The sequence below is a fragment of the Plecotus auritus genome (genome assembly GCF_963455305.1).
Source record: "Plecotus auritus genome assembly, chromosome: 3".
NCBI lineage: Eukaryota > Metazoa > Chordata > Mammalia > Chiroptera > Vespertilionidae > Plecotus > Plecotus auritus.
In genome coordinates, this window is record NC_137772.1 from 211,426,036 (window position 1) to 211,439,312 (window position 13,277).

The window sequence follows — 13,277 nt, forward strand, 5'->3', positions numbered from 1 at the left end:
TTAGACTTCTGGTGACTAAAAATAACATGTGGGAATAAAAAATAAATGTTTATTAATTTTCATTATTTTAAAGGTAAAAATTCTAATAGAACTTTGAGATTTGGGTTCCCATTTGTTTTAAAATTTAATTTTATTGTTTAAAGTATTACAAATAGTATACATATATCTCCCTTTCCCCCCCCATTGACCTTCCCTCAGCCTCCCCTACCCCTTGTCACATGCCCTCATCCCACCCCCAACCCCAGTGTCTTGTGTCCATTGGTTGTGCTTATATGCATGCATACAAGTCCTTCGGTTGATCTCTTTCCCCTGGGTTCCCATTTTTAAATAGATTTAGAAGGCTTTTTTTCTGGTCCCGGTGATCCTGAAATAACTTAGATATTTATACCTTAATTAATGTCACTAGTTCAAAGCAAAGGGGAAATAGCAGAGCTTTGTAGTTTCAAGTCCTGGAGGACTGTGTAACAGGGTTCTCTGGAAGACATGGTCCATGGAGAAGATGGTATTGCTGAGGGATATTGCTGAACAGAGAAAAGCCCTCTGGTTTGGGGCTCAGATCTTCCCTGACCAAGAAGGGAACTGTCTGTTTCCACTCCATAGACAGCTATGAAAGTTGTCAGTGTGGATGCCAAGTCTGCACCAGCCTGTCACTTAAGGAGCAAACGCTGGTTGTGGCCCAGTGTTAAGAGGGAAGGACAGAGTAATGTCATGCCAAAAAGGGGTGGTGTGGAGATCCTTATTCTCTTGCAGCCCAGATTCTGAATCTGAGGCCATGACTGGGTTTTAAGGGGCCAGGAACCCTTTGATACTGTATTAAAAAATACATGCATTTTACAGAGGATTTTGAGGGCAGTGAAACTATTCTGTGTGATCCTATAATGGAAAACCCATAGAATATACATCACCAAGATTGAATGAACCTTGATGTAAACTATAAACTTTGGGTGATATGATGTGTCAGCGCAGATTCACCAGTGTAACAAATGCACAAATCCAGTGGATGTGGATGGTGGGAGAGGTTGTGCGTTTTTGGGGACAAGGGTTATAAAAAACAACCTTCTCTCCCAGAGAATTTAAATGTGCCTGCTTATGACATCCAATGGTATAAAATGGCCAAAGGGATAATAGGGAATGATATCCTCAATGAATTAATCTCATATAAAAACACACAACCTTATAATTTAGTCTAAAATCTCTCTTTACTTTCCCCAAAGCTACTCTCCTCTACTTTCCTCTTTTAATGTTAACACATATAAAACCACCTCAGTTTTTTCAACTGCAGCCTAATATTTGGTACTATTGATTGAGCCCAGTGCATTTAGCCATTTCACTGTTGATGGTCATTCAGGTGGTTTCCACCTTTTCACCATAAGAAACAATGCTGCAATGAACATCCTTGTGCACATGTGCCACGGTTTCCCAGGGAAGATACCTAAGAATTAGAATTGCATTTTTTTAAATATACAGTGCTAAGAACCCTGCAAAAGATTAAAAACGATGCCCCTACTGACAATATATGAAAATGTGTATTTCTATATGTTCACTCCAACTTTTAAAATTATCACAATTAAGAAGGTTTGATCATCGGATAGGTGGAAATGGCAGCCAGTTACACAAATTGGCATTTTTCTAATTATTAATCAGTTCCAGACGTTTGCATGCTTATTGGCCACTTGTATTTCCCTTTTGGTAAATTTCCTCTTTACAGACTTTGCCAATTTCTGCCCTGGATTGTTTATCCTTTCTGTTTTTATTTATATGAGTTATTTATGTATTATTTGTACTAATTTTTGCTGTTATTTATGTTGTAAACATTTCCTTCCAGTTTGTTTCATATATTTAGCTTTGTTTATGGTGTCTTGATTTCTGTCCTCTTGATTTTAATGTAGTCAAATTATTCTTTTTAATTTATGTTTTGTTTAGTAATGTCACTAGTTCAAAGAAAAGGAGAGATCCCTAAGTCCATAAAGACCATAAATGTATTTCCCTATATTTCTCTCAATAATTTCATAATCTTAATGTCTTTCATTCTCTTATATTTAAGAATAACGCAAGATAGAAATCTCTATTCCATCCCATCCCGCCAAAGGAATAGCCAACTTTCCTGGCTCTATTTCTTGAAGAGGCCATCTTTCCCTCCACCGGCTTGAGCTGAATTCACTATTTCAGCATTGAGAATGATTTATGGTTGCTCAGGACATAGTATGCTATTTTCCCTTCCTATGTCTTCCCCACGACATGACTTTGCCTAGCCTAATGCCTGCTCCTTCAAGATGAAGTTCAAGAATCAGCCTTCCCCCCTCAGGAAGACTTTCTTCATTCTCTTAGTCACATCTCTGCTTAAAACCCACCAATGACTTTCATTTAGAATAAATTCAAACTCTTTACCCTGGTCGGCAGGCCATATGAGAGCCACCTACTCTTAGACCTGATCTCTTGCACTCCTCCTTCCTCACTCATTTCCTTCCTCACTGGGCTTTTGCTGTCTCTCCTGCACTCCAAGCCCTGGCCCTTAACACTTGCTGACACTATGCCTGAACATATTTTCTTTGATGTGGCTTACTCCTTCTTATCCTCCACATCTCAGTTCAAAAGTCCGCTCTTTAGAGATCTCTTCCTGGGTCACCCTCTCCAACCACACCACTCTATCCCTTATCATCTTTGTTTTCTCACTAGAGGCCTGGTGCATGAATTCGTGCACAGGTGGAGTTCCTCAGCCTGGCCAGAGATTGGGCCAATTGGGGCTATCTTGCCCAGTCTGATGGGGGCAGTGGGAAGTTGGTCAGAGGGGGAGGGGCCACGGGAGGTTGGCCAGCCATGGGAGGTTGGCTGTGGGAGCACACTGACCACCAGGGGGAAGCTCCTGCATTGAACATCTGCCCTCTGGTGGTCAGTGTATGTCATAGCAACTGGTCCACCAGTTTTTCTGGTCATTTGGTCATAACGGTCGCTTAGGCTTTTATATATATAGACTAGAGGCCCGGTGCACGAAATTCGTGCACGGGGGTGTGTGTTCCTCAGCCCAGCCTGCACCCTCCCCAATCTAGGACCCCTTGAGGGATGTCTGACTGCCCTACCGGGATCAGGCCTAAACGGGCAGTCGGACATCCCTCTCACAATCCAGGACTGCTGGCTCCCAACTGCTCGCCTGCCTGCCTTCCTGATTGCCCCTAACCACTTCTGCCTGCCAGCCTGATCACCCCCTAACCACTCCCCTGCCAGCCTAATTGATGCCTAACTGCTCCCCTGCCAGCCCGATTGCCCCTAACTGCCCTCCCCTGCAAGCCTGGTCACCCCTAACTGCCCTCCTCTGCTGGGCTGATCGCCCACAACTGCCTTCCCTTGCAGACCTGGTCCCTCCCAACTGCCCTCCCCTGCTGGCCATCTTGTGGCAGCCATCTTTTGTCCACATGGGGGCAGCCATCTTTGAGCACATGGGGGCAGCCATCTTGTGTGTTGGAGTGATGGTCAATTTACATATTACTCTTTTGTTAGATAGGATAGAGACCTGGTGCACTGGTGGGGGCCGGCTGGTTTGCCCTGAAGGGTGTCCTGGATCAGGGTAGGGATTCCCTTGGGGAATGGGGCAGCCTGGGTAATGGGCCTGTGGTGGTTTGCAGGCCGGCCATGTCCCCTGGTGACCCAAGCGGAGGCCCTGGTGTCTGGGACTTATTTATCTTCTATAATTGAAACTTTGTAGCCTTGAGTGGAGGCCAACGCAGGTCAGGAAGCTAGCCTCCTGCTCTCTCCAGCTCCGTGGCTGCTGCCATTTTTGTTGGGATTTATTTATCTTCTATAATTGAAACTTTGTAGCCTTGAGTGGAGTCCAGGGCTGGCCAGGGTGTGAGGGAAGCTTGGCTTCCTCCATTGCCAGGGAAACCCAAACCTCATGCTCGCTCCATAGCCGCAGCCATCTTGGTTGGGTTAATTTGCATACTCGCTCCTGATTGGCTGGTGGGCATGGCTTGTGGGTGTAGCGGAGGTACGGTCAATTTGCATATTACTCTTTTATTATCACCATTGGAAATCTTATATGTTTACTTGCAAATTGTGCATCTCTCCCACTAGAATGTAAGCCCTGTGAAGGAAGGGTTTTTTTTCCCTACCTCATTCACCACTCTCTTTTCAAGACCTCCATCAAAGCCTGATACATAGAAGAACATGAATGAAGGTTCAATGAATAACTGTCCTTGCTGGGCTCCTGAAGGGATTTGTGCTACCTCTTTCAAGCCCCACACTATTCTAATTCAGTTTTCATTGCCTGACTTTTCCACTAAGCGGCTTGAAGAGATCATGATTTTTTTCTTTCCTCTTAAGAACATTCTTCTGGCCTTTGGGCTGAATCCAGGGCTTTCCCTGGGCATGAAATGTTGATGGCTATAAAAAGCTCACTTTGCCCTGCCCTTTAGGAATGGATGACATAGATGTTCAACAGAATGTGTGCTCTGCCATCAACTGGTTTCATCCAAGAAAAATTCCACCAAAGATGTTTTCATTAGGTGTGATGAGTTTGTAGGTAACAGCACATGTAACCAATTTATCTTTATCTTCTGAGAGCTGAGATTCTTCTAAGTCAGAGTAAAAGCTATTTAATTGGAACAGGGTGTTTCCGAGGTCTCTATTTGCAAATGGTTTCTGATAAATCAGAGGAGCTCCATACACCATGAACTTCCTGTGACACGCAGTGTCTAAACAAGTCAAAATTGATAACCAGAAAGTGGGAGTCTAAGCTACCAGTCACTCACTGTCTTATCACATTCAAAACAAACAGCACATACCATTTCTGAAATTACTGCTTGGTCCTTAAATGAAGGCTTAGGCTACAGATCATACAAGTAAACATAAAGTAAAATAAACATTTGTCCCTGTTTCCACCAATACTTAAGGCTTAACCTTGGTATCTCCAGGCTTTTTCCTTTCCTTTCTCTGTTCTGTGCACTGAACTCGAGTACCTCCCTTCCCATCTCTGCAGATACCGCCATGGTATGCACTGATCATCTCACGTTAGCAACAGATTTCCTGAATTTTCCTCCTTCCTTTACTGCTTACCTTCCCCATCCCACTTTTTCATTAGCGTGATCTTCTTGAAAATAGATTTCATTATGTCATTAAAAATTTCCATAGTCCCTCATTGAACACAGGTAGGGTCCCCAAATATCTTATGGGAAGAAATTACTTTCTCTTCAAAGTCTTAAAAATATGTATGTGTACGTGTATGTGTAAGTATGTGTAAGAACGAATCCCTGTATCGACTTACATACCTTTAAAGATGAGGAAGCTTTTCACATTCAGCATGGGGCAAAGTAGGTTTACAGCTGTAAGTCAATAAAAAATGATGAACACTTCATAGAAAAAATGGCAAAGGATATAAACAGAAAATTGAAAGTAATGGCCACATATAGGCAATAAAGATGTAAAAATTTTCCAATTTCACTAATAATCAAAGAAATGCCATTTAATACAGTGAGATAGGATTTTTCACCTAGAAAATTAGACAAGATTGTTGAAAATGAGGGTATTTGTTACATTTATTCATAGTTTACCTATAATATTACTAGATTAAAAAATATTCTGTGATTTGTTTAAGGCAGAGATTAACAAAATTTTCTTGTGAAAGGCCAGTGAGTAAATGTTTTTGGCCCTGTGGGCCATAGAGTGTTTGTTGCAACTACTCAACTCTGCCATTGTAGGGAGAAAGAAACCTAGATAATCCATAAACAAATGGATGTCGCTGTATACCAATAAAACTTTATTTATGAATACTTAAAAATGAATTTCACGTGTCATGAAATATCCTTCTTTTAATTTTTTAAACTGTTTGAAAATGTAAAATCATTGTTAGCTCGAAGGCTGTGCAAGAACAGGCGCAGCTTTGGCCTGTGGGCAATAGTTTGCCAAACCCCAGTTTAAGGTACAGTGTTCAAGGGCCCTTTATGCTATGAGTGGGCATAGTAACCGGGAGGCTGCACAAGAAACTGACTATAATCGTTGTATTTGGTAAGGAAAATGAGTGACAGAGCTGGAAAAAAGACTTACTTTTCCTGTGTACTATTTGAATTGCTTGCTATGTGCTTGTGTTGCCATTTTAAAAATTTGAGTTTCCTTTAAGCCCCTTCTGGAATTATAAACTCAACAAACCTGATTTGGGCAGACTCTGCCACCTGTCTGGATTCTGGAGGGCACTGTTGTTAGCTCTTCAGGGGCACCTACGCAGTGGGTCTCCAGTTGGGGGGAATAACTCAAATGATACAGAATTAGTGGAATTGGACTTTCATTTGGGTAAGAGTGATAAATTCTGTCCATTGTGCAATAAGAGAATGAAATCCTTATCTTGTACCATTTATTGAGGATGAGCATACCAAATGTCAGGGAATTTGGCGGAACTAAGCAAGAAAAACAATTAATACAAACCATTTAATTGAGCCTACATTTCTTGAGGGCCTACTGTGTGCCAGGCACTTGAATGGAAGGTGTCAAGTTGATATGAACACATGGAGGAAAATACAAGATTTTGGTGGAAAATGAAGATGATGGTATCTGGGAACTATCAGAGAGCTGTGATGTGCTACAGAAGTATGGGGAGCTTGATGAACATGACTGAAGGTTCCAAAGGCAAATATGAGAAAAAGTTAGCATGGAGGGAAGCCTAATGTAAGAGTCAGAGAGCTGAAATCTCCTGTGTTTTAAAGACCAGAGCAACTGGGTCTTAAATTACAGAATGTAAGTTTGGATTGAATATTAGGGAAAATTCCTGACTCTGTACTTTGTAGGTTCCTGGACATTTTTATGGAAAACTGGAATTTCCTAAAAATAAGAGAAACTCAATCTAGAACAACAGTTGTATGAATTTTGAGGGACTTTTCAATCCATTTATTATACAATATGCAGGTATATATTTACACATAATTCATGTATATAATATATACACATTGAATGTGTATATAACAATTTATATATACATATTAAAACTGGAATTTCCCAAGTCCTCAAATAGCTTGTGAATGTGAATGAGGTCCCATTAATAGCAACAACTCAACTTTTTTCTTCTTCTTTTTTTTATTGTTTAAAGTATTACATGTAGTAGTACATATATCTCTTTTTTTCCCCCATTGACCTTCCCCCAGCCTCCCCTACTCCCTGTCGCATGCCCTCATCCCACCCCCCCAGTGTCTGTGTCCATTGGTGTGCTTGTATGCATGCATACAAGTCCTTTGGTTGATCTCTTTTCCCCCTCCCCAACACTCCCCTGCCTTCCCACTGTAATTTGACAGTCTGTTCAATGCTTTACTACCTTTGTATCTATCTTTTTGTTCGTCAGGTTATAATGTTCTTTATTTTCCATAAATGAGTGAGATCATATGGTATTTTTCTTTCATTGCCTGGCTTATTTCACTTAACATAATGCTCTCCAGGTCCATCCATGCTCCTGCAAATGGTAATAATTCCTTCTTTTTTATAGCAGCGTAGTATTCCATTGTGTAGATGTAACATAGTTTTCTAATCCACTCATCTGCTGATGGGCATTTGGGCTGAACAACTCAACTTTTACTGGCTTATTCCTCAGGAACTTTGGCTCCCTACCAGAGTCCTCCTCTCCCCAAGTATTTCAGGGAGGCCTTGGGGTCTCTTCATATTTGTTCATAATCAAGTCTGCTCTGATCACATCTTCTACTACTTTTTGTGTCCATTGGAGAGACCAGTACCCAACCAGTGGTCACAGCAACTCTGCTGGGCATTCTCCAGGGGTTAAGGTGATACCTCAGCTGCTGCTGCTCTTTCACAATTGCCCCAGAATGACCCTGAGTCCTGTTGGGGTCAAAGTTCCACTGTGATATGTCGCAGAGTTGTTTGAGCGTGAGGGTGGAGTTAAAATGAGTTCTCTCCTACTTATTGTGTTCTGTTAGAAAGGTCTACCTTATACTTCAAGGATTCCAAGCTTCATTTTTATTTATAATATTCTCCCTTTTCCCACCAGGGTGGCAGGATGGCCTCTTGAATCTAGTACAGGTTGGTCAAATACTGTGCTACATTGAGAATTACACATTTGCCTAATGACTATGGCTTTGCTTTAGGGCAAGAGTCCTGGTTTCTGGCTCCCTCTGACTTTAGAATGAGTTTGCTCCCAACAAATCCTTTGGCTTACTGGAAAGTAGACTTTGGTAGGACCGTGCCATTGGTTCACCAGATGGACCCAGACATGTCTGCATTCCCACAGTAGATACAGTTTGTATCCTTTCACAGGGTGTGTGTGTGTGTGTGTGTGTGTGTGTGTGTGTGTGTGTGTGTGTGTGTGTGTATTACTAAATTCTTCAACCTCTCTGGTGTCTTTCATCAATTCAGATGTGCCCTAGTATTGCCTATCATAATGGAATGTCTGCAGGTAGAGTAGATCTTACAGTTGATTAATTAGGTGGTTTAATGTTATCATTAAAAATATAGGTTCTTCACCATGAATGAACAAACAAAACAGAAACAAATTCATAGATACAGAGAATAGACTAATGGTAGCCAGAGAGAAGGGATATTGGGGGACTTGGTAAGAAAGGTGAAGGAAATGAGAAGTACAGATTGGTAGTTTACAAAATAGTTATGGGGATGTACTAGTAAAGTATAGCATAGGGAATATAGGCATATTGTAATAACTATGTATGATGCCAGGTGGGTAATAGAAATATCAGGGGAAATAATTTGTAAAGTATATGATTGTTTAAGTATATGTCACTTTGCTGTACAGCTGAAACTAATACAAAACATTAATTGAATGTAAACTATAATTGAAAAAAATAAAAACTATCCTTGGAATCACATCCTTCCTCAGCTGCTTCCCCATCTTGACTCCTTTTCACACCTACCTCTCTATTAGAGCATCCTAATCTTTGCCTTCATCATCAGCTTTGAATACAATATGCAATTATCTGTATATTGGTGTGATTATTTTTTCATCCCTCTATTCATTAAGTTTGATGTCATAGATCATGGATGCTTGTGTTCCCTTCACCATTTTATCTCCAAAGATTCAGCACAGAACTCAGTGCAGAATAAGTCCCCAACAAATGTATTTTGAAAGCATGAATAAATGAATAAACACAGCAAACGTTGTCTGGTGGACTATCTTACCAGCAGCCACATGCATCTGCTACCTACTTCTGCTTGAACAGGACCATTTTGCTGAGCGAGAGAGAAAGAAACAGAGACACGGATAATAGGAAAATTGTAATGAAATAACTATTAGTCTAAAAAATAACCCTATGTTCTCCTCTGGAGTAGAAAATATAAATAGTTATTATTTGTAAACAAAGTGATTATTTTGTGGAGACAGGATAAAAAGATTTGAAAATCGCCCTGAGAAAACAGCCTTGGAAAAGAGGTTCTGATAGCACCCCTTTTCATTATTTGACCTTTCACATTACTTCTTCAGGGAGGTAGAAGACATATTGGAAGGAAGAAAGGAAGGAAGGAAGGAAAGAAGACCTGGAGATTAAAAGTGAACACTGCTTCACTTAGGTTCTGGGATGAGTTCTGGACCTCTACCCAGGATGAAACTTCAGACATTTTGGTGAGATTTACCATAACCTTTCTGCTTATCATAACTTTTTTTTATCCCAGATAATATATGGCCAAGGTAGATCATGAGAGTGAAAATGCATACCCTTAAATTTTCTCTAAAAGGCAAAGATAAAGATCTTGGGGAAATCCTTTCTAAATTTTTGATTTGCTGACATAGTGCCTACTCAACCTAAGAAAATTCCAGTAGAAAGGGGTCTTAAAGTACTTTTGTGTTCGTGCAAAGACCTGTTCAACTTTAGAATAAAATTTAAGGTAATAAATCATGGATACATCCCATTTTAAATCAAGGCTTTATATTTGATTTTGTTTCTGTGTGTGTGTGTGTGTGTGTGTGTGTGTGTGTGTGTGTGTGTATGTAAAAGAAAAAAACAAAAAACAAAACAACCAAAATGTCATCATGCTTTGCCCAAATCTCCCAAGTGTTGAAATTTAAATGAAAACATATGGTGAGTAGCTCTACACTTATAAGTCCAAATTAGGTGTAAAAATGATAAATATTGAGAACAAATATATACAGAAAGGCCTTGGCAAAATGTCAAAGGGGAGCCAATTACTGTTTTGTAAATCAGCATGAACTCTCCCTCCCTCTCTCTCTTAACTATCTTCTTCCTTCTTCCTTAAACTATTTATTTGTTTGCATTTCAGGGTGTTTTTTTGAAGACCACAATAACAAAGGTGCATTCTCAAGTAGAAAAGTTTGGATTGGATCAAAAATGAATCTCATCCAACACTCCCACTTATCTGCTGCGGATGAATTTTCTCTTTCTGACAATTTATTTGGTAAGTTGTCAAGTTCATTGAAATCTATATAGAACAAGCTACAATTTGGAAATGTATGAGAACAAAACTTAGATGATGAGTGCCAGAGAGAGTCCAGAAAGTATTTTGGTTCCTTCTGAGTACTCAGTCAACGTTAGCTACTAATCAAGGTTAGAGGTAGATAGAACCTTGGATTCATTGAAACGAGTGGTCTTCTCTTTTATAGATGAGGACAGCAAGGCCCAGAGAGCTTTGTGACTTGTCCAAGGCCATGAGGCTAGATGACTAACAGAGCTGGGAGTAGAAACGAATTCCTGCTCTAGGGCTGAGTCTAATCTTATTGCAGCATGTACTAAAGTATGAAGTCATGATTGTTATGGTTTAATATTATACCTATTAAAGGCTGAACTTACTTAGATTATAGTTCTTTGGTAGGCTTGCTACCCACCATCCTTCCGGTGTTGGGGGATATATGGCATAGTGCCAGGATTAGTCATTTAAACTGGCTTGAGGACAAATTGTACTAAGTTGTTTCCAGTAGATCTGTAACTAGATGGTACCATAAAATGATATATTGCTCTACTTTATGCATTTATGAAAAAAGTCTCATTATAAAGAATTTTAATTGGGACTATCAGCAGAGTCAGCAGGGGTAAATTTGGGGTGGGGCAGGGAAGCTTTGTGCCACTCTTAAAATAATTCCTTTTTGTATAGAAGCCTGCTAAGAGAGCTTGGATGTTCCCAGTTAATCACCCTACATTAATAAATGGACCATGGCAGACGGTAGTGAAAATGCAAATGCTTGAAATTCCACAAAAGTCAGTGTTTGAAGGCATGATCCCCTATTTGCAGACATCCCTGGGAGATGTTAATAGCTTATGCTATTACGTACCAGTCATTACCACCTTCGTGTATAATGGCTTATCAGGTCATTATCTGTCTTACCTATTTACATGCCTACCTGCCCCCATCCTATATAATAAATAGGTAATATGCAAATTGACTGTCATGCCCTCACACAAGATGGCCTCCCCATATGGTCACAAGATGGCCGGCAGGGGAGGACAGTTGTGGGCGATCAGGCCAGCAGGGGAGGGCAGTTAGGAGTGACCAGGACAGCAGGGGAGGGAGGGCAGTTGGGGGGACCAGTCCTGCAGGGGAGGGCAGTTAGGGGCAACCAGGCCAGCAGGAGAGGGCAGTTAGGGGTGACCAGGCCAGCAGGGGAGGGCAGTTGGGGGCGATTGGGCCAGCAGGGGAGCAGTTAGGCATCAATCAAGCTGGCAGGGGAATGGTTAGAGGATGATTAGGCTGGCAGGCAGAAGTGGTTAGGGCCAAGCAGGCAGACAGGTAGGTGAGTGGTTGGGAGCCAGCAGTCCCAGATTGTGAGGGGGATGTCTGACAGCCTGATCCCACAGGGGTCCCAGATTGGAGAGGGTGCAGGCTGGGTTGAGGGACATCTCCCCTGCAGTGCACGAATTTCGTGCACTGGACCTCTAGTACAGTATAAGAGTATTTAAGAGCAGTGACGATGTTTTATTAATCTTAGTATGCACCTGATAAATAAGAATTAAGTCATAAATAATAGAAGGAAAGGAGAAAGGAGGTTAAGGAAAATAAGAGATGTTTATCGGTAACTCAGAGACCAGTAATTATTTATGAAATACCAGTTCTTGGACATACTTGCTGCATCTTATTTCTTTTATTTGTCTTTTCTTCATCCTGTGGATGCATTCGAGGCCAACAGGCACTACCTCCATGTCCAGCTACTTGACAATTTGCTTCTGGCCTATCCTAAAAATCCTTAAAATAATCAGTGTATAGACATTTTTATAATTTTTGCTCTACCAGTCAGAATGCACAGGATAATTAAGATGATAGCTACATGTCATAGACAAAGGAAAAGTCCACTTAAGGGTTTTTTCCACATAAAAACTCCGCTTTCTGCTCTGAATTATGATTGCATGTTAAGCTCTCCAAGCAAGCACATCAGGTTGAAGGTTGACCTCAGCAGCCATGAGGTGGAAAGATGTAAGGAGACAGAAAAACAGAGGTGAAGGAGCGGTCAAGTTAGAAGCATCTGAAAGTGCTTGCTGAGGAAGCACTGTGACTCTTGCTGTTAGTGCTGTTCTTTCTCCTTTGCTGGACCACATTCCCATCCACTTTCCTAACACTTCATTCAAGGTTCCTGAGACTAAATAGCACAAGATGCATAAGCTGCAATGCATAGCTGTTATTCCCGGCTAGATAGAGCAGCTTCTTCAAATCTTCATCTCATCCGCTCCCCTGGTAAACTAATCTGAACCATGTATGACCATTGGGACTCCTTTTCCTTTTCCCCATTAAGATCTCAAGCCAGGTCTAAGCATTTTTTATCACATCTTTCCCCCAGGGCCTCGGTCTCATTCCACTCTATGTATCTGAGCTAAGGTATGTCCAAGTAAGGAGTGAAGACTTGCATTTTGATTCTTCTATTCCTCCTGCTTACTTCTTTTGTGTCCTGATGGCACTGATGCATTCTATGTTCCCACCCTGAGCTTAGGATACAGAGCACCAGGGAAAAGATTGTGGCCCCTGGATGAGTAACCCACAGTGCCTAACTTACCATTCTTGGATCTTGAGATAGACCAGAGATTCAGAAGTGTTAACTCATGGGCTCAACTAGCCAGAGAGCTAAACTCTTTTCCAATGGTCTGTGTACTCAAAAACAGCAGTCATGTTGTTATAATCAGGGCAAGTGACATTTATGGTACAACGCATGGATTTCTTCCATCTGAACGCTGAGCACTGACTATATACTGGGCATTGTAATAAAGCAGGAAACAAGACAGGCAAGCTCCTAGTAGAGAGAAGACTCACAGGAAACATGCAAATAAATAAACAAGATTATATTAGGTAATGGTAAGAGCTATGAAAATAACAAAGCAGGGTGATGTCATAGTAACTTGAAGAAT

At 41.1% G+C, this 13,277-nt stretch overlaps 1 protein-coding gene across 7 annotated transcripts in view; it reads left to right on the plus strand.

Moving 5' to 3' along the window:
• The window catches only part of NR1H4 (nuclear receptor subfamily 1 group H member 4), a 74,487-nt gene that overhangs the window by 3,381 nt on the left and 57,829 nt on the right, over positions 1 to 13,277 (plus strand). For 5 of the 7 annotated variants that reach the window (XM_080660638.1, XM_080660641.1, XM_080660643.1 and 2 more), the window contains exons 2-3: positions 9,419 to 9,556; positions 10,213 to 10,347. In XM_080660638.1, coding sequence (XP_080516764.1) covers positions 10,281 to 10,347 — 67 coding nt within the window. In that variant the 5' untranslated portion in view covers positions 9,419 to 9,556; positions 10,213 to 10,280. The remainder of the gene's footprint in view (positions 1 to 9,418; positions 9,557 to 10,212; positions 10,348 to 13,277) is intronic. The other 2 variants (XM_080660639.1, XM_080660644.1) reach the window with 1 other exon arrangement.